The 20,827-nt window shown below is 47.2% G+C and overlaps 1 protein-coding gene across 1 annotated transcript; it reads right to left on the reverse strand.

The window, feature by feature from the left end:
- Positions 1-54: 54 nt before the first annotated feature.
- Positions 55-12,897, reverse strand: KIFC1 (kinesin family member C1). The gene is made up of 11 exons (XM_041764081.1): positions 12,746-12,897; positions 7,305-7,445; positions 7,072-7,171; positions 6,306-6,359; positions 6,137-6,187; positions 5,531-5,928; positions 4,249-5,028; positions 3,433-3,723; positions 3,275-3,348; positions 3,055-3,130; positions 55-217 (listed from the first exon to the last, which is right to left on the reverse strand). Exons 1-11 carry the CDS (start codon positions 12,755-12,757, stop codon positions 173-175), a joined length of 2,022 nt encoding a protein of 673 aa, XP_041620015.1. The 5' UTR covers positions 12,758-12,897; the 3' UTR covers positions 55-172.
- Between the last annotated feature and the right edge of the window lie 7,930 nt (positions 12,898-20,827).

The raw sequence follows: 20,827 nt of genomic DNA on the forward strand, positions 1-20,827 counted from the left end.
TCCCATTTTTACAGATACGGGCCATTGTTAACAAAACCTTTATTTAAAGAAAAAAAAAACCTGTTCTTTATTTGATAGACCCAGGTCACACAGCGCCCCTCCCCCCAACAAAGCATCCTTCAGCGCCACCCCCACCCCCCCCTTCCCAAACACAGAGGATCTGGATCTGTCTTCATTTCCTGTTAGCCTGGGCCGTACCAATAACACACTGGTTCACCTGCGGGCAGAGGTTTTAGACAGAATAAAAATGTTTTCTGAGTAACCAAAATAACAGTTTTCTCCAAGATCACCTCCCACCCCCAGTATTGGGGCTGCCCTCAGAAAATACTGAAACAAAGGCTCTGAAGGCAGATTCAGCCTGGTCTCAGTTAAGGTTAGGTCTATGCCCACTAACCACATAGGAAGTGTGGAGGAAGTGAAGAGACCTGAGAAGGGATAGAAGCCACTGGAGGAAGTGAAGAGACCTGAGAAGGGATAGAAGCCACACACAGGAGCAGAGATAGATGGAGCCTCCATTTCCAGCAATACCATGGCCCGGACACCCCAAGCCTTCCTACCATTTACTGGTTAATAAGTTAGATAGAACAACACTCATTTAAGAACAAAGGCTCCTTGGAAAATAAATGATCCCAAGTCTACGCAGGATAGGTACAAGATGAGTCTAGAATAAAGACTACTGGGTCCTGTCTAAAGGACACAGGAGCCAACTTAAAGGAGCTCCCATTGGCCAATGATGGGGCAATCTGAACATCAGAAGGAATAATGACTATAAAGGATATATATCAAATCCATAAGCATCTGCAAAATGACACCTCCCAAACCAAAACTCACTTGGTCACCTTTGGGAGTTGCCAAGACATCAACTTCTAATACTGAAAATTGATAAAGAATCGTACAGGCATCACTGGGTGGCTCAGCAGTTTAGCGCCTGCCTTTGGCCCAGGATGTGATCTTGGAGACCTGGGATCAAGCCTCCCTGCATGAGGCCTGCTTCTCCCTCTGCTTGTCTCTGTCTCTCATGAATAAATAAAATCTTAAAAAAAAAAAAAAAAGAATCCTACATTTACCCTGCCTTTGCTGCTATATAGACTAGATTTCAGAGTAACCAAATAAATGGCAAGGGAAAAATTCTTTGTAGAAGAGACAAGACTAATAAATGTAAAGTTACTGAGAAAATTAAACTCCTTGATGAAATAACAAATCTAGGTATGATCATTGTTCCAAAAATCACTAAGTGAAATCATTAGGTCAACAGGGAGCTGTTGGTAAATGGTCACAAGCTGGTAACACCCAAATCTAATGATTTTTAATTCATTTAAGAGTAAAGCAATTCTAAAAAAAAAAAAAAAAAAAAAAAAGTAAAGCAATTAGATATCAGGTGACTTCTGATGCAATGAAGTGTATTGTACCGTCTCAAGTTTTCTTGTCAAGAAATAAGCCTGATTCAAATCAAATTCAAATCCAAGCCCTTAAGTGTACTACTAGATAACAAAAAGTATGGAAGGAGGAGGAAGCAACTGGCCAAAATCCAGAATGTGGTATTTTCTATAAGACAAATGACCCTATTTCTTCAACAACAACAACAAAAAGACATAAAAGGAGGTGAGATTATTACGGATTAAAAGAAATTTAAAAAAATAAAAAAATTAAAATGAAATGGGTAGCCCTTGCTTTGATCCCAATTGGGACAAACCTAATATATTAAAGACATTTCTGATACAATCAGGTAAAATGTAATAACATAGTAATCTAAGGATACTAAAGAGTTTATGGTGTTGGCTGTTAATGACGTTGCTATAACTTTAATTAAACTTGCAAGATAGCAAGGGAAATCCTGATCAAAGCAGAAAATCAGGGCAGGGTACCTAGAGAATGGACCACTTCTATGGCAGCAACCAATGCTCATTGGGGAGAAGACCTGAATACAGCAGAAGGGCACACCTGCCCAGAGATCCTAAATAAAGCCAGAACCCATCTATCCCCTTGGAAAGGAGCAGCCAGAGAAAAAAATCACCCTCCAGAGACAGACAGTAAAGAAACTTTACTGAAAGGAGCATAAGTCTCCTAGAGAATTCATGGCATGGCCTTCTATTTAATGTTTAAGTGGGTCTTGGAATCTGGATTCACTCTACTTGGAATGGTCTGAAAAACTTTTTTTTTGAGAGAGAGAATGTGTGCACATGAGGGGCAGAGGGTAGAAGGGGAGGAAGAGAGAGAATCTTAAGCGGGCTCCATGCGACATGGGGCTTGACCTCATGACCCCAAGATCATGACCTGAACCATAATCAAGAGTCGGGCGCTTAACCAACTGAGCCACCCAGGTGCCCGTATGTATCCAAGTCTCTTATGATCCAGCAACCCCATTTCCAGGAATCTCCCTAGATAGCTATAACTGAACAAATACAAAATGACATCTATGTATAAGGTTAGTCAACGTGGCCTTGTTTGTAATAGAGAAAAGAGTGGAAACAACCCAAGTGTCCAGTAGAGGGAACTGGTGGATAAACTTTGGTGCAGCCACATAGCAGAGTCCTAGGCAGACATCAAAATAATGGGGTAATCTCTGTGTGCTGGTGGGAGAGTAATCCCAGGAATGTCTGTTTAGCAAAACAAAGTACAGAACAACATACATATTTGAAAAAAGAGATGTCTTCTATATAAGAGGGAAGGGAATAAGATGCATGTTGCTTCTATTTGCAAGAAGAAACACTGAAAGGATAAATAAAATGATAAATGACAAAAATGACTGCCTCTACCAGGACAGGTAGGGAGAATGGGGTACACACGGGAGGTGGTAAAACTTCCATGTTGTGCATAGCTTTTATACAGTTTTGACCTCTTAACTACCTATTTTTAAAAAATAAAAACCCCAAAAGCCAATAGCTAAAAATGGATTCAGAGAGGTAGTGTCCCAGATGCCCGACAAATGTGAATCCTTTCCAGATGAATGTGCCCTTGGCCTAAAGGACTGAATGGATCCCTAAAGGGTCAGAATGGAGAAGCCTACAAGCATCCAGGAGTCCTGACAGGGCCTGGGCCTGGTGGTAACTGCACCTTGGAGGCAAAGCGTAGGGAGTTGAGGGACTCAGAGACGTTCTCTTCTAGGGGAGAAATGTTCACGAACATGAGCCTGTGGAGAGAGAAGTGGGAGCCAAACCCCAGCATCAGTGGCTGGGTGGAGCCTGCACCAGGTTCCCACTATTTCCCCTTTCCCACCCCTGATCCCAGCCTCACAGTCTCCAGCCAACCCCTTCTGTCTGTCCCTTTCACTCACATCTTAGCGCTGCCACCTAGAGAGTTCTGCAGCAGGTAGGTGAGTTTGCTGTTCCGGTAAGGAATATGGGACTCCTAGAGGGTTGAAGGAGATAGGTGATTAGGATAGGAGCACCCCAACCTACCCCAGGTCCCACCGGCCCTCATCTCCATTCCTACCTTGTTGCTCAAGGCCATGATGACCAGCCCCAGGGTGGACAAGCTGCTGTTAATGGCTTGTGTTTCCCGAAGGCGTTCCCGCTCCCCAGGGCCAAGGGCTAAGCTGGGGTCTAGCCGCTCACTACCAGCCAGGTCCACAAGGTTGAGGGAGGCCCCACACTGCAGGCCTCGTCCAGTGTGCTCCCCAGAGATCTGCAGCTGGAACACGCTGTGACTACGTGATGATCGTTCATTCTGGGACGTGCGGGCCACTGCCCGGTTCTGGTGGGCCAGATGGAGCAGGGCCTCCACCTGGGGTGGGGGTAGCAAAGGGCAAAAGCAGGCTGGGAATCAGCAGACAGCTATGTCGGTAGCAAGGAACAAGAGCACCCTAAGCTTTCTTTCTAGCCACTGAAGAGGCAAAATGACTAAGTAAAATGAACGGTGTGTCTGAGAGTACCAAGGAGGAGAATAAAGCAGAGTAACGAGTGTGTGAAGGTAGGGTGAGGGTTGCAATCTTAGACAAGATGGCCAGGGACAGCTTCAGTGCCTGGAGCGAGCAGAGCGGCTAGAGCTGTAGTAGGAATGAGGCCTGAGATGCAGTGGGTGGGGGCCAGGAAGCCTTCGGCCACATGCACCACTCTACCCCCTCATTCCCAAAGGCAGACAAATCTATCCTGTGGCCCATAGGCCAAAACTGATGTGACCACCCACCCATGCAACCTGCCCTTCCTCCATCCTCCCACTCTCTCCTGTTCCTTTTCCATCCACCTGCACCTTGTGCCCCCTCCATCCGCTCTTCCCCGTTCTCCAGCCCCAGAGGCCCTTAGTCCTTACCTCCTTCTCACAGGAGACAGGAACGTATCGGGCATTGGTGACAGTAAGCTCCTCACTCCCAGGCCCTGCCCGGCGGATCTCACACTCCCCGCCCTGGCCCTTCCGGGGCCCAGTGGCCAGCAGGTCTCGGACAGTCTCATTATAGATCTCCACGTAGCTTGCCACAAAGCTGTAGGTCCAGCCCTGGCCGCCCAGCTCCTGGGCCACGGAGAAGAGGTGCCGCAGGGCCCGAGGGATCAGGCCCTCCACCTGGGGGTCTCTCCCAGGCCCACCCTCCATTGTGAAGGTCTTGCCACTGCCTGTCTGGCCATAGGCAAAGATGCATACTGGGTAGCCGTCCAGGGCTGACTGGACAAGCATGGCAATCTCCTCAAACACTTCATCCTGCCCACTCCCTGGGGGGAATACCCGGTCAAAAGAGAAGTCATGGCGGGTGGCGGGGGCTGGCGCCCCACTCAGGGTCCCACGGCGCTCATCACACCGGGAAACACTAAGGCGTGTGGGCGGATCAGCAGGCCCGCCAGGGCCAGAGGGAAACAGGAGGAAGCCAGGGGGTGGGGTGGGCTCCCCTGGAAGGACAGGGCGGACCCGGCAGAATACGCGGATGTTGCCTTTGAGTTCCTGTAGCTGGTTGTGTAGTCGCCGGCGCTCCATCTCTAGCCCATGGAGACGTTCTCCTTGCTCTACCAGGAGGGCCGCCTGGCCTGTGGCCTCCTGGCGCAGAGATGCCACCTCTGCCCGGCTGCCTGACAGAGCTGCTTCTGATGCCTGCAGCCGCCTCTGTCCAGAACAGAATGGACAGAGAGAGTGAAACACTGAGGAGTAAGGACAAGTCACGATGATGTGGGGCGGTGGGGGTAGGGTGGTCCCTGTCCCCAGGGACTGAGTCTGCCAGGGAAAGAGGTAAGAAAATAAGAACCAGCGTCCCAGATTAGGGAGTGCTATGGAAAGAGCCAAAAGGGGCACAAGGACAATGATATCTAAGCTGACACCCAAAAGTATAGGAATACGCCAACAAAAAGACAGAGAATGGAAGGAACATTCCACAAAGAGGGAAGTGCATATGCAAACTGCCCCAAACAGATGATTAAATCATTTGATAAATGACAAGTAATTCCATCTAGTAGGGAGAAGTGGGGCAGAAAGCAAGATACAGGAGTGAGCAGGGGTGGAGAAGGACAGAGGAATACTGCTGGAGAGGTGGTCAGGGACTCCCAGTCCCCAGAGACTTCAGGGTAACCCAGAAAGGTGGGTTGGCGTTTGCTGAGACGATGGCCCTTACCTCCTGCTCCTCCAGCCGGGCAGCCAGTCCCCTCCGCTCCTCCTGCAATCCTAACTGTTCTTTCTGGAGCTCTCGCAACAAGCCCTCCTGTGTGCACTGCTGCTCTTCCAATTCCAGGACACGGGCCCTGAGGCTCCCCAACTCCTGCTGGCCCTGCTCAGCCTGGGCCTGCACCCTGGCCAACTCCCCTTCCAGTGTCCTACACTCTGCCCCCCGGGCCTTGGCCTGTTGTTGGGCCTCCCTGAGTTGGTCCTGCAGCTGTTGGTTCTCCTGGGCCAGTGTCTGAGTCCTCTCACGGCAGCATTTCAGCTCTGCATTTAGGTCACACAACTGACCCTTTAAGTCCCAGGCCGGACGCTTGGTGGGTTTCCTCCCTCCCACCATCGGAGGGGCAGCTGCTGAGATGGACATAGAAAGGGCAAAGGTCAGGGAGGTCGTGGCTTTCCCTCTCTGCCCCCCTCCTAGCCTTTAAGGCCTCCACACCTGATGCTACATCTCTTTCCCCTCCAGACAGGGAGGGAACCAAACAGATTTTTCGGGGAGTCCTCACCACCTCTTCTCTTCCCGCTCCTAGCATCTCACCCAATGGTTATGTCAGTCACCTACCTCCAGGCTTCTGGGCAGGAACAGCAGGGCCCGATTTCTGATTCTTCAGCACTAGACAATTGGAGAGGGAACATAAGGAATCACAGCACCGGTATCCTTCTACCTCCATCACCCTCCCTTTCCACATACTCCGAATCTCTTCCCAGCCCCCACTCTGAAGTACTATTACCCATGGCAATCGCTGTGGAACATCGGGGTCCTGTCTTCTTGGGAACTTTTGGAGCTGTTGGGAGATGGGAGCAGAAAAAAGTAGAACAACAATCAGTCTCAGGATGGCATGAGCTCTGGCTGGGCCAGGGGCAGAGGGATTGCTTTTTCTGAGGGTGAGAAATAAGATAACTTCCCTTGTCCCTGAAATCTGGCCAGCTTCTAAAGATATCCCTCCCATGACCAGAAATTACTCAAGACACCAAGGAGTAAGTTGGACCAAGATAAGTAAAAAGAGCAGGGAGCAGAACTGGGTTAAGTATGCTACCACTTATATAATAAAATGTTGGAGAAAATGTCCATATTTGCTTGAACATTCATAAATTGGCCCTGGAAGGGACAAGGCAGTTGTCTCTGGGGAGGGGAACTGGGCGGCTGGCAGACAGGGGTCGGAGGGAGACTTTCCACTATATAATGCATTTTGTGCCTTTGGAATTTGGGGGTGGTGGGCAGAGGGAGAGGGGGAGAGAGAACCCCAAGCCACACTGGGTGTGTAGCCTGACACAGGGTTCCATCTCATGAGATGGGAGACTTGACTTGAGGCAAAATCAAGAGTCGGATGCTTAACCCACTGAGCCACCCAGCCCGCCCCTTGTGCCTTTGGAATTCTGAAACAAGTGAAACCTATTACTTATCCAAAATTAGCTAAAATTGAAGGAAAAGAAATAAGTGAGTTGAAGAGCGCTGGACTTTCATGCCCTTGGTTTCTGCCCATTCATAGAGCCCACCTGTGATCTGGTTTTGTGTCTGTGTTCTTGCAGTGAGGGCTGGTGCTCTGGATTGGGATGTGGCAATTTTAGTCACTGTATCCAGTCCTCGTGTCCTTTTCTGGAGGTAGACAAGAATGAGTCCATTTAGTCTCCCTCACTGGCTTAGACACTCTCTCTCTCTCTCTCTCTCTCTCTCTCTCACACACACATACACACACACGTGCATGCAAAGCTTTCCAAACCCAGCTTACCTTCTCAGGCTCTAAGGCATCCTCCATCTGGTCAGGCCCCCTCTTAAACCTAGTTCCAGGGAGAGGCAGCCGAGAAGGAGCCTTGACCAGGGGTTTCTTCAGCTCTATGTTCCCCCTCACTTCCAACAAGGGGGACCTCTGCTGGGAAAAGAGAGACCCTTCAGACAACCCTTGGAGCCCAAAAGTCCTAAGAACTCCCCTTCCTGTTCTTCTAGCCTAATTATCAACCACCATCAAGCACTGACTGAGTACCTCTCGTGTACAAACCGGGGCCCACGGATTATGTGCCAGCCAAAAGGCACAGATAGAAGTGCAACATGATGCAAAAGAGGGAGAAATCTCTACGGGAAGAGCTGGACAGACGCTGGACCTCAGCTAACTCTCAGGGTAGTACCTACACAGGCAGAGAGAAATGGACACTCTTTTCAGAAGGCAAAACTTCAAACATGCACATGATATATGGCTGGGAAATCAACAGGCTCTTTCAGCTAGAATGGAGGATCACAGTTAAGGGAGAGACTGGAAGATGGGTAAGGCTGAAGACTAGATGGGAGGAACAGGTAACATTTTATTTTTATTTTTATTTATTTATTTATTTTGAGAGGCTCCACACCCAGCAGGAGCCCCATGTGGGGCTCGATCTCATGACCCTGAGATCAACCATGACCTGAGCCGAAACCAAGAGCCTGATGCTCAACTGAGCCACCCGGGCACCTCAAGCGGGTAACATTTTAGAAATTGTTTTAAATGCTTCATCTGTATCAACTTAATCCTTACAGGAGCCCACTGAGAAGGTGCTATTATTAGCCTTATTTCGCAGATGAGGAAGGAAGGCATCTAGAGGTAAAATGGCTTATCTAAGTTCATCAGTGAGTAAAAGGTAGAGCCACGGTTAAAATCTAGACAGTCTGGTTCTGGAGGCCGTGCGTGTCTTTAACCACTAGATTAGATTGACCCATAGGATTTTGATGCCAGGCAAAGGAGTTTAGGCTTTAGCCTCATTTATGTGGAGAACCAGATATAGTTTCTGGTCAGGCATGTGAAAAGTATACAAAAGAGCCTACTTATAAAAAATAATGGGTTAGGTCAGCCTGGGTGGCTCAGCAGTTTAGCGCCACCTTTGGCCCAGGGCGTGATCCTGGAGACCCGGGATTGAGTCCCACGTCAGACTCCCTGCATGGAGCCTGCTTCTTCCTCTGTCTCTCCCCCTGCTTGTGTCTCTGCCTCTGCCTCTCTCTCTCTGTGTCTCTCATGAATAAATAAATAAAATCTTAAAAAAAAAAAAAAAAAAGAGTTACAAGTAGGCCGACTTGCAAGAAGAGAACTAAGAAGCAGCATGACACATGTACCACCAAAGTACAGGTATTGGGCGGGGGCAGTGGGAGAGATCCTCTCCTAAGCACTGCAATTTGGTGCTTAGAGATTATGATTATGTCCACTCCATGGCTACTCTTGACTAGGGTGACCAACTATTCTAGTTTGCCCAGGACTAAAGGGTTTCTCAGGACAGAGAACTTTTCCATGCTAAAACCAGGTCATTGTTATGCAAACCCTGCTCCTATCTGACCATCAGGAGAGTAATATGTATACAGATCAACGTTTAATCTTCACTATAGGGATCCCTGGGTGGCACAGCGGTTTGGCGCCTGCCTTTGGCCCAGGGCGCGATCCTGGAGACCCGGGATCGAATCCCACATCGGGCTCCCGGTGCATGGAGCCGGCTTCTTCCTCCACCTGTGTCTCTGCCTTTCTCTCTCTCTCTGTGACTATCATAAATAAATAAAAATTAAAAAAAAAATAAATAATCTTCACTATAGTTAACTTTTAATTCCAAGGCTAGTCTCTCTGCCCTTTGGCTCACTTTATTCACTCAATACTCTTAGTGCTCATTATGCCAGAAAATGATCTGGGTTTGGGAATAAATAGATGTGATCCCTGCCCTCAAAATACTCAGGGAAAATGGAGAAGAGAAGCATTTTTAAAGAGATTATTAAAACTTTACTGAATGGTATCATAAAATAAGTATACCCCAAGGAGGGAATGAGCATGTAGTTCAGATGCAGAGAGTGTCAGAGAACACCTCTAAAAAGTCTTTTTAGGCAAAACCTGGATGATGAGAAAGACTTAGCCAGGGGACTTGGGCCAAGGAGGAGCCTCCCAGGCAGAAAGCAAGGACGGGTGCATGCAAGGATGCCAAGTTGTTCTGTTCAGCTGACACATGGAGTGTGCATGGCAGGCAGTATGCCATGATAAGGAGTCTAGCATTTACTGAAGGCAAGAGGGACCCTGATGGTGGTTTTTAGTTAGGAGAGTAGTAAGACTAGATTTGTACCAAAAAAGCAGTGTGAAGCAATGTGAAGAAGTAGATGATGAGGGATATGACAGGCAGAGAAAATGCATCATTCCTTTCTTCCTTCATCCAATAAGGATTTGTTGCACTAAGATTTGTTGCAAGACTGCTCTGGACCAGACATTGTTCTAGAAACTGAGGTGAGTAATGAACAAAATCCCTGCCCTCCTAGACAGGCTCCCTCTAGGGAGCCTGATGTGGGACTTGATCCCAAGACCCCAGGATCACCCGAGCCGAAGGCAGATGCTCAACCACTGAGCCACCCATGTGCCCCTCAAAGGTTTGTTTATTAAGGACAACTCCAAAGAGTGCAGTATTAATTCTCTTCCCATCTGTGATATAGAGCCAGACACAATGACTCCCAACTATCCACAATGAAAAGCATAAGAGAAATGCTTCCCTTCCATGTGTACATCAGACTCCAGTCCTTCATCTATCTATTGGGAAAGAATCCTACCAATCCTTCCATTTCTCCTCCACACCATCAACTTTTCACTCTACTGGATCATTCCTATCTGTATTTTAACACGTGCTATTATTTCTTCCAACCTGAAAAGAGTTTCTTGACTCTGCTTTCCCTGTCAGCTTTTTGTTACTCTCTGCAGCAAAACCCTTAAGTGTTCGCTAGAATATTCACCATGTCCAGATTCTCTCCTAAACTCATCCCAATCAGGCCTTCACTCTCACTGTGTCACCAAAACTACTCTCCTTGATGTCACAAGTACATTGTGTGTTGCTATGTCAACTCTGCATCTTCCTGCTTCTTGACCTATCACAGCATTTGATAGAGCTGCTCACTCCCACTTCCTTAATACACTTTCTTCATTGAGCTTCCAGGAGACCATCCTCTCTTGGTTTCCCCATCTCTCATGGCAGGTCCTCCTCATCTTTCCAAACTTTAATGATGGTCTTTCTATTCTCTATCCACATTCCAGTGCACTCTCATCCATATGCTGACAACTCCAAGATTTATACCTCTAGCCCAGACCTTGTTCCTGAACTTCTGTGCAAGTACCTTCTCAATGTCTCCACTTGGAAGTCCAATAAACATGTCAAACTTACATCCAAACGGACTTTCTAATGTCCAAATCCCTTTCGAACTTGGTCCTCATACAGCTTTCTCCATCCCAGTTGATATATCTTTCAGTTGTTCAAGCCAAAAAATCCCAAGTCTTCTCATTCTCTTACATACCACATCTAATGTCAGCAAAGGATGACAGAACTGACCACATGTTACTACTTCCACTGCTACAACCCTGATCCATGTCAGCATCACCTCTCAGGTTATCATTCTCCACTGGTTATCAACTGGGGGTGATTTGACTCCCTAGGGGGCATTTGATGACGTCTGGAGACAGTTTGTCATTGATTAGGTGGGAGTTGCTACTGACATCTAGTGGGCAGAGGCCAGGAATGCTGCTACCATCAGACCATGTACAGGACAGCCCCTACAGTAAAAATGTCAATAGTATGGAAGTTGAGAAAAACTGCTGTATTCCTAACAGTCCTCCTTGTTTCTTTCCTTACCCTTGATGTTTACTCTCAGTGTGGCAGCTAGAGTGATCCTCTTAAAATGCAAGACAGATCTTACCTGCTTAAAACCATCCAAGTCAAGGGCCTCACAACAAAGCCCCAACAAGAAGCAATGGGGTAGACAATCCCACTCTCCATGCTCTGACTTCCCCTCCCACAATTTGCCCCCTTGCTCACTCCATTTTAGCTTTTGCTACACAATTCTTGAAGGACTTTGCTCTAGCAGATTCCCTCTGCCTGGAACGCTCTTCCCTCAGTAGCCACTAGCCTTTGTCCATCATCTTGTTCAAAGTACTTATTCAACTTTCATCTTCATAATGGAGCTTACTAAGACCACCGTATTTAATACTGTATCCTGCAAGTTGGCCTCCCCTCGTCTTCCTTAATCTGCTCAAGTTTTTCCTTCTGTTCATAGCATTCATCACTTTGTTTTTTTTTTTTAATTTTTATTTATTTATTTATTTGTGATAGTCACACAGAGAGAGAGAGAGAGAGAGAGAGAGAGAGAGGCAGAGATATAGGCAGAGGGAGAAGCAGGCTCCATGCACCGGGAGCCCGACGTGGGATTCGATCCCAGGTCTCCAGGATTGCGCCCTGGGCCAAAGGCAGGCGCTAAACCGCTGCACCACCCAGGGATCCCGCATTCATCACTTTGAAATAGAGTTATGTAACTTATATTTCCTGGCTCCCCACAGAATGGCAGCTTCTCATAGAGTGGCATCTGTAGGGATGACAGGGATTTGTCTTGTTTGTTGCTGCATCCCAAGTATCTACCACTGTGCTTGGTACACAGTAGGTGCTCAGTAAATATGAGAAGGCTTCTACTGTTTTTCACGGTCACATCATACTCATCTGCTCTTTAGCTGTCGGGATACAAACAACATCTCTTCAGGCTGAAACCTGCTTTGGGTAAATCTGAATGTGAAATACTAGCAAACAGAGGATCCAGGCAGGAGCATTTCTCTGGCACCAAAAGTCAATACACTCTGGCTGTCACACATCTCTCTCGACTGGAGAGGGGAGGCTGCTGATGGTTGTGAAGTGCAGTAGGGCCACCGATAAGAGAAGAAACTAAGTCCCAGGGGCAGAGATCTCTGTAAAACCTGACGAAGGAGAGAGAATGAGGAATCCTTCAGTTCAGATTACCGCATTCCCTCTACCCCCTTCCTGCCCTCCAAAGCGACAGCAACCGGAGAGAACAGGAAAGATCATCAGCGGGGATTTGGCCTCAGGCACCACTTCCCCGAGGGAGGCGGAATCTCAGAACTCTTCTCAATCACACACTGCAATCGCTGGGCAGGAATGGAGAGGTGGGTACAGAGTCAGATAAGCCCGAGAATTCGAAATCGAAAAATCCTGGAGACATCAATCAGAGCGGGGAGGGCTGGCAGACGTGCACCCCGACGCCCCGGGGCTGCTCCCAGCCCTCTCCCTCCCGCCTGTCCCCTGCGCGAGGACGCACGGACCTCTGCTCTCCACGCAGGCAGGACCGAGGCCGGCCGGGAGCCGGGGGCTCGCCAGCGTCGCGGGCAGGAGACCCCTCGCGGCCCCTACTCACCTGCGGCTCCATGGCCAGCACCGGGCCACACGCGCCAGGGGCGCCCGCTGGAAGAGGACAGGGCGCCGGGGCTTCCGGGACCCGCGCGCGTTCTCTCGCCGGCTTGCGACACAAGCCACGCGCGTGCGGGGCTCCGGGGCTACCGACCTGACGCCACACCCGCCACTTTTGAATTCCAACCGTCGCCACCTTCTCACCTCCCTCCGCACGCAAGGGCCAATCGTCGCCGTCGCCACGGCCGAGACCAATCGCAGCGGCCCCTGCCTCTCGAGGCCACACCCCGCCAGGCCGGCACCGTCCCTTCCTGCTTCGCCGGCGCCCGGGAGGCAGGCGGATAGTCACACTTCCGGCTGCCCTTCCTCCGCTCCCGCCCGCCCCGCCCCTGGCCGGAGTCGGGCTGCACTTCCGCTCGGCTCCCGGCTGCAGCGCGTTACGTCAGAGCATTCCCGGACAGCGCCGCGCGAACTCTTCTGGGGTGGGGGCGGGAACGCTGGGAGAAAGGAATCACGCGAGAGCACACGGGACTCGCTTAGGGGGAGGGGCGCGACGGGGCAGCCCCCCGCCCCCTGCGAGTGCGGCGGGGAGCGCGCTTGTTACCCCCCGCTGGGTCCGTGCGATTAGGGTTCGTGACTCGGCGCTTCGCCGCGGAGGCGAGGTCCCTAAAGCTCCCGGAAGTGGGAGCAGGAGCCCGCCGGTGGCGTGTCTCGGTACCTGGGCGCCGGTACTGGTGCTGGGGAGCTGCCTTAGGGCTCCGGAGCCTCCATCCCACGGACGACAGACTGCTTACATTTAGGAAGTTTTTATGCTTCTCAGGCTGTCTGCACGTGCATTATCTCTTAATAATCGCTAAATTCATTGAGCTCTTACTACGGTCGAGTGTTTTGCATCTCTTCTCTGCAAGCTGGACAAAGGTAGGCTTAGAAAGGTTAGGTATCCAAGCCAAGGTCACACTCATGATCGGGAGTGCATCTAGATTCCAGCAGCTTCAAAACCAAGCTATATGTTACCCCACACAACCTCTAACAATCTTAGTGTCAAAGACATCAAACCCTTCACCTGCGAGGAATTTGTAGAGTGATTGTACTGCATTTATTCGTCGGAGTTTCCAACCAACCTGGAGGTGGGACAGGGATTTTATTGATGAGACTGAAAAGAAGGGGAGTTCTGTCTTGGTGCATTTTTGGAGATTGACAGAACTGGAATCAAGGCACCCATCTTCTATTCCAGTGGGAAGTTTTTTATTATTACGTTTTAAGATTTAATTTATTCATGAGAGACAGAGAGAGGCAGAGACATAGGCAGAAGAAGCAGGCTCCATGCAGGGAGCTCTGTGTGGGACTCCATCTATCCAGGGTCCCTGGGATCACTCCCTGAGCTGAAGGCAGATGCTCAACCGCAGCCAGGCGTCCTTATTCCAGTGCTTTGACTTAAATTCAAACCTGCTTGTGGAGGGAGCAGACTGGGGAGACAGAGTGTCTGAAAACTGGGTGGTCATCCCCCAACGGTTGATAGCCTAGGAAACCTACAAAAAGCAGGAGCTTGAAAAGAAGAGAGAGGAGTGTTGGGGGGCGGGGGGAGGATGGTGATAAGACCAACACTTAATGGATGGGTAAAGAGGGAGAACTGAGGGAATCCCTGGGTGGCTCAGCGGGTTAGCGCCAGCCTTTGGCCTGGGCATGATCCTGGAGTCCCAGGATCAGTCCCGATTCGGGCTCCTGGCATGGAGCCTGCTTCTCCCTCCTCCTGTGTCTCTGCCTCTCTCTCTCTCTCTCTCTCTCTCTCTCTGTGTCTATCATAAATAAATAATCTTAAAAAAAAAAAAGAGGGAGAATAGAGAAGAAACATACCGCGAAAGACATTACTCAAAGTTAAAAACAAACGTTAGACTAGAAGTATGGACCCATTAAAGGGGCAACAGTTTATCCATGTCAATTGGCATGTAAAAACTCAAAATATTTAACATCTGTTGCTGTTAAAGAATGCGCCATAACCTGATAAAGGACATCCTCAAAAATCCGGCAGCACACGTCACAATAATAGTAAGCATTTCTCTTAAGGTGAGAGACAAGGGGCAGCCCGCGTGGCTCAGCGGTTTAGCGCCGCCTTCAGCGCAGGGCCCGATCCTGGAGACCCAGGATCGAGTCCCAGGATTGAGTCCCGCGTGGGGCTCCCTGCATGGAGCCTGCTTCTCTCTCTCTCTCTCCCTCCCTCTCTCTCTCGAATAAATAAATAAAGTCTTAAAAAAAAAAAAAGTTGAGAAACAAGCCAAGGATGCTTGCTCTTAATAACCCGAGTCAATACAATAGTGGAAGGTTAGCCAGTCCAATAAACAACAGCAACAAATATATAAGGATTGAGGAAAAAAACTAAAGAACGTCAGTATTCATGGATGAAATTACTGTCTGTGTAGCAACCCCAAAAGAAAATTAAGATAGAATTGGTAAGTTTAGCAAGGTTGCTGGATATAAAACAATATAGCAAAAATCAATATACAATATCTATTGCAATTCTAGCAGCAGCAACCATCAGAAGGTATAACTTTTAATATTTCCCACTTAAGGGGTGCCTGGATGACTCAGTCAGTTGTGTCCAACTCTTGATTTCAGCTCAGGTCATCATCTCAGGGTGGTGAGGTTGAGCCCTGCATTGAGCTCTGTGCCCAGCGGGGAGTCTGCTCAAGATTCTCTCTCTCTCTCTCTCCCTCTCCCTTTGCACCAACCACCCCTGCCTTCCCCAGGTCCACACCTTCTCTCTCTCAAATAAATACATTTTTAAAAACATTTCCCATTTGGTTACATGAACATATACATATATAAAGCCAAGGTATATACTTGATTTGTGCACTTTGTTAAATGTGCACAAACATTTTATTAATATACCATTTGCGGGATCCCTGGGTGGTGCAGCGGTTTGGCACCTGCCTTTGGCCCAGGGCGCGATCCTGGAGACCCGGGATCAAGTCCCATGTCCGGCTCCTGGTGCATGGAGCCTGCTTCTCCCTCTGCCTATGTCTCTGCCTCTCTCTCTCTCTCTATCATAAATAAATAAAAATTAAAAAAAATAATATACCATTTGCAATAGCAACAAAGATATAAAGTACTTAATAAATTGAACAGGTATGCCGGCCTTTGTGGATAAAATGATAAAGTTTTACTGAAAGATATTAAAGAAAATCTAAATTAATGGAAAGATAAACTGTGTGCTTGCAGAGAAAGACTTAATATTGTAAAGATTTCACTTCTCCCCATGACCTTAGTATTGAGCCACGGGGGATAATAAGAGTTCTCCAAGCCTAGTCTTAGTAGAGTCTCACCCATCTGCTCATCTCAGGAGCAGGCTGAGTGGGATCACCCTTGGTGGTCCTTGACTCTTCCCCAGAGATTTCCTCCTGCAAACTGGGGAGGATTTCTTACCTTGGAAATCACATTCCTGAAACCTTCATCTTTTCCTCCTCTGCTTCTCTTTCTGGCTTATCTGGCAGTTTCCTTTTCTCTTCCCCAGCCCTTTGTAGACCTCTCCACAGATGGCAAGGTGTGCAGTAAAATTACCTTGATTGTCTGAAAGATGTCACCCTCCATCCCCCCACCCTACCCCAGCAAATTCTTGTGTTCACTCTCCTGGAAAGTGTGTTACTTAGGCCCTGACCCTTACAGGTATTTTGCCTCTGTTACCTTCTCCCACAAAATCGGTTGTCATTGCCTTGATCCTCAGACCCCTTGGTCTTAAGAGTGGGGTGATGGGGCAGCCTCAGTGGCTCAGCGGTTTAGCGCCACCTTCAGCCCAGGGTGTGATCCTGGGGTCCCGGGATTGAGTCCCACTTTGGGCTCCCTGCATGGAGCCTGCTTCTCCCTCTGCCTGTGTCTCTGCCTCTGTGTGTGTGTGTGTGTTTCATGAATAAATAAATAAAATCTTTAAAAAAGAAAAGAGTAGGGTGATGATTGAACAATTCTGTGACTATGCTAAAATCCACTGATTTGTACACTTTAAAGGATGAATTTTATTTCTAAAACTATTATGAAAAAAATAAAAAAATAAAACTATTATGAAAAATGTTAATAGGTCATTCAGTTTTCAAGTACAATTCATTCAACATTTCTGAAGTGCCCACTCATGCCATGCACTGTGCTAGGCTTTGATGAAGAAGGCAAACATAATCTCTTTCCTCTCAGAGCTTCCAGTTTTGGAGTGAGGGGCAGACAATAATACCACAACAATACCATATGGTGAAAGGAACACAAGTGCTATTAGATCACTTTTCTCAGAAGTGAGGAGCTGAAGAAAGATTTCCAGAGGAAGCTCTCATCTCAGCTGTGAGCGATGAGATAAGTAAACATTCAGAAAAAGCAGCTTCCATCTTGGCAGGAGTAGAGATGTGGTTACAGGCCAGAAGCTGAGGTTCCAAAGGATGGATCTACTTCTGTGGGTCTGAGAGGACCCAGCCAGAGGTGATTGATTTCCCCCAAAGTTTCTCCCTTTATCCCAGGATGTTATTTGGTAACACAACCAAGGCATATAGTTACTGGTCCTGTGAGGAGAAGACCCACTCATTTCCACAGGAAGTCAGGAGAGGAGTAGGTCTTATGGTTTATTCTGGAAAGGAAGGCGTCCAGTTTTTCCTAGAGTATTACAGCACTGAGGTGACTCCTGGGTCCTTGTCTACAGGCTCTAGGGGAAAGAGTGCAGAGAAGCTCTTTCAAATAAATAAAAATTAAAAAAAAAAATTTAACTAGGCTCTATACCCAACATAGGGCTTGAACTCACAACCTGAGATCAAGAGTTGCATGCTCCATAGACTGAGCCAGCCAGGTACCCCTCCACCAGTGGATAGTTATTAAATAGAAGATGACAAAACTATATTATGTGATGTAAATTTAATTTGCATATATTTCTAACAGGACGTATACCTCAGATAGTACACGTATTGGGGCCGTGCATCTTCTACGTGTGCTATTGCCTGTGATTCAACCCTGAACCCAAAATGACACAGCCCCGCCCTCAGGGAACTTAGAGTCAATTGGAGAAACAGACCTTAAATGCCATTCTGTTTAAACACTCCACAGTAGCAGGTGTGGCATAGAAATAAATTATAAATTTTAAAAGATTGTAATTCAACCTTGGTTCAAATCAGTTACAAATGAGAGTGATGTCTAATGGGAAGTGTTGCAAGAAAAGAACTTTGTTGACATGAGGTCTTTCAGTGCGGCTTAGGTACAGGCACATACAGGTAGAGCTATAGCTATAGACAATAAATATCAAGCTAGACTCCAGGTTGCAATGGACCAACATCTGGCCAAGGGAAGAAGCTTTTACAAAATTAGTTTTGGGCATGCTCTGTCTGCATGCCCAAAGCTACCATTTCATTTTATTTTTTATTTGTTTTTTTTTTTTTCATTTCATTTTAAAAAGTGAGAAAATGTGGAATTTAAGAAACAAAACAGGATCATTGGGAAAAGGAGGGAAAAATAAAATAAGATGAAATCAGAGAGGGAGGCAAACTGTAAGAGACTCTTAACTATAAGAAACAAAGAGGAGGTTGCTGTAAGGGAAATGGGTGGGGGATGGGGTAATGGGTGATGGTCGTTAAGGAGGGTATGTGAGGTAATGAGCACTGGGTGTTAAATGCAACTGATGAATCACTGAACACTATTTCTTTTTATTTATTTATTTATGGCAGACACTGAGAGAAAGGCAGAGGCACAGGCAGAGGGAAAAGCAGGCTCCGCGCAGAGAACACAACGTGGGACTCGATCTCGGGGCTCCAGGATCACACCCCGGGAAGAAGGTGGCGCTAAACCCCTGGCCCCCCCGGCTGCCCTGAACACTATTTCTGAAACTAATGATACACTATATGTTAAGTAATTGAATTTAAATAAAGTAAAATTTTAAAAAATAATAAATAAATAAAAGGGGGATAAAATCAGGTAGCCTCTCTGATAGGCTACTTCTAACTCCAGAAATTATAACCTAAAATTTAAGGTTTTGTTTTCTTTTATTGTAGAAAATTGAATTTGTCATAGTGAAGTATGTGTGTTCACTTCAAGTTAAAACTATATTTGTTATATGAAGTTACATTTGCCCATTGACCTTATATTGATAACACCAAGTTTGAGACCTTGCTGATTTTGTTATAATTAACCATATCTACATATTATCTTGCCAAGTTAGATTCTAAATCTAGCTTCCTTCCTTGTGGGTTATTCAAGTAAAAAAAAAAAAAGTATAGCATATTTGCTTTCAAAAACACATCACTGCATCTGGATTCTCCACAAAGGAAAGCATTTAGGGTGTTAGGTACATGAAGAAGTTCACCCCCTTGCATATACACTACATTCAAAATTGTGTTTAAGAAAAAGAGTAGGGAAAAATAATAAAAATGCAAAACTTTTCACTATGTTTTCAAATGTCATGTAACATGGTTATGATACCTAGGTATGAAAAGTTATTATAAAAAGGTTTCCCTGATGAGCGCCTGGGTGGTTCAGTCCATCTGCCTTCTGCTCAGGTCATGATCCCGTGGTCCTGAGATGGAGTCCTGCATCCAAGCATCTGAGGTCCCTGTTGGAAGGACCAACAGTGGGAAGCCTGTTTCTCCCTCCCCCTCTGCCTGCTGCTCCCCCTGTTTGTGCTCTCTCTCTGTCAAATAAATAATTAAATCTTAAAAAAAACAAGTTTTCCCGGATGGAGGATTAAATCCCTGCCCCCTCCCCTCCATGATATCCATTGAGATGTTTTTGAGGACAGAAAGATTGGACGGGGAACATTGCAAAACTCCTGTTTGCATTTTTCTACCCAAAGACCAATAGAGATTTTTAGTCCATGTGGTAATTATTCCCCCAATAACTTTCCAGTTCTCAGAGTGATAAGAGAGCACCCAGCATTAACTACAAACAGACGGTGGATTCTCTTTTGCCATCTCATTCTTCCCCCTGTTCTCACGGGCTATCCAAACTCAGCTAACAGCATAGATGTGGAATTGGAGGGGCAGCGGGATGGGGGATGAATTCTCATATGACACTGGGCTGGAGGGCACTTTCAGAGGCCAGGCACCATCTAGATTCCAATTCAAATTGCTACAAGAATGCTCTTTTCTACCATATGTCCGGATCACAAAATTCCACAACTACAAACCATATTGAATAGACATCCTAGAGAGTTTCTCATAATGGAAGATTTCATATCCAGACTTGGAAATATTTGGTCACATAAGTAGGGTAGAGGTTGGGTTAGAAGAAAGAAATGGGGCTTTCTATATTTTACTGTCATTTCTTTGATGAGAAATGCAAGGTGTTAAATAAAAAGGGGGTGAATGCTCACGATCCCGGCCTGTAGAGCAGACCTCCCTCTTCAGTCTCCAATTGCCAAGGAGGCATCACTAAACACCACCACACCCTCTCTCCTCACATATAAGGCTTCACAGGAGACAGACACTTCCTGGAGTGAGGTCCACTATCGGTCTGCAAAGCAGTGTCAAAGATTCAGGGAAGATACTTTGAAGGGTGTATACACCTTTCTTTTTTTTTTTTTTTTTTTTTTTTTTTTAATTTTTATTTATGATAGTCATACAGAGAGAGAGAGAGAGAGAGAGAGGCAGAGACACAGGCAGAGGGAGAAGCAGGCTCCATGCACTGGGAGCCTGATGTGGGATTCGATCCCGGGTCTCCAGGATCGCGCCCTGGGCCAAAGGCGGGCGCCAAACCGCTGCGCCACCCAGGGATCCCTGTATACACCTTTCAAAGTAGGTCTAAGGAGCCATTTTCCTTTCTTTGATCAGTGCTCCTCAGAAAAAATTAGTCATAAAAGAAGAAAAAGTGTTACTACACTTAAAAATGTCTTGCTCCATATTTTTAAAGATTTTATTAATTGAGAGAGAAGGGGAAAGAGAGCATGAGCAGGGAGGGGGAGAAGGGGCAGAAAGAGAGTAACAGGCAGATTCCCCACTGAGCAGGGAGCCTGATGTGGGGCTCAGTCCCAGGACCCCGAGATCATGACCTGAGATGAAGGCAGACTCCGAATTAGTCTCCCAGGTGCCCCTGTCTTGCTTCATGTTTATGCAGGATGCAAATTCAGTGTAAGAAGCACTCC

Source organism: Vulpes lagopus, chromosome 1 (genome assembly GCF_018345385.1).
Source record: "Vulpes lagopus strain Blue_001 chromosome 1, ASM1834538v1, whole genome shotgun sequence".
Taxonomy (NCBI): Eukaryota; Metazoa; Chordata; class Mammalia; order Carnivora; family Canidae; genus Vulpes; species Vulpes lagopus.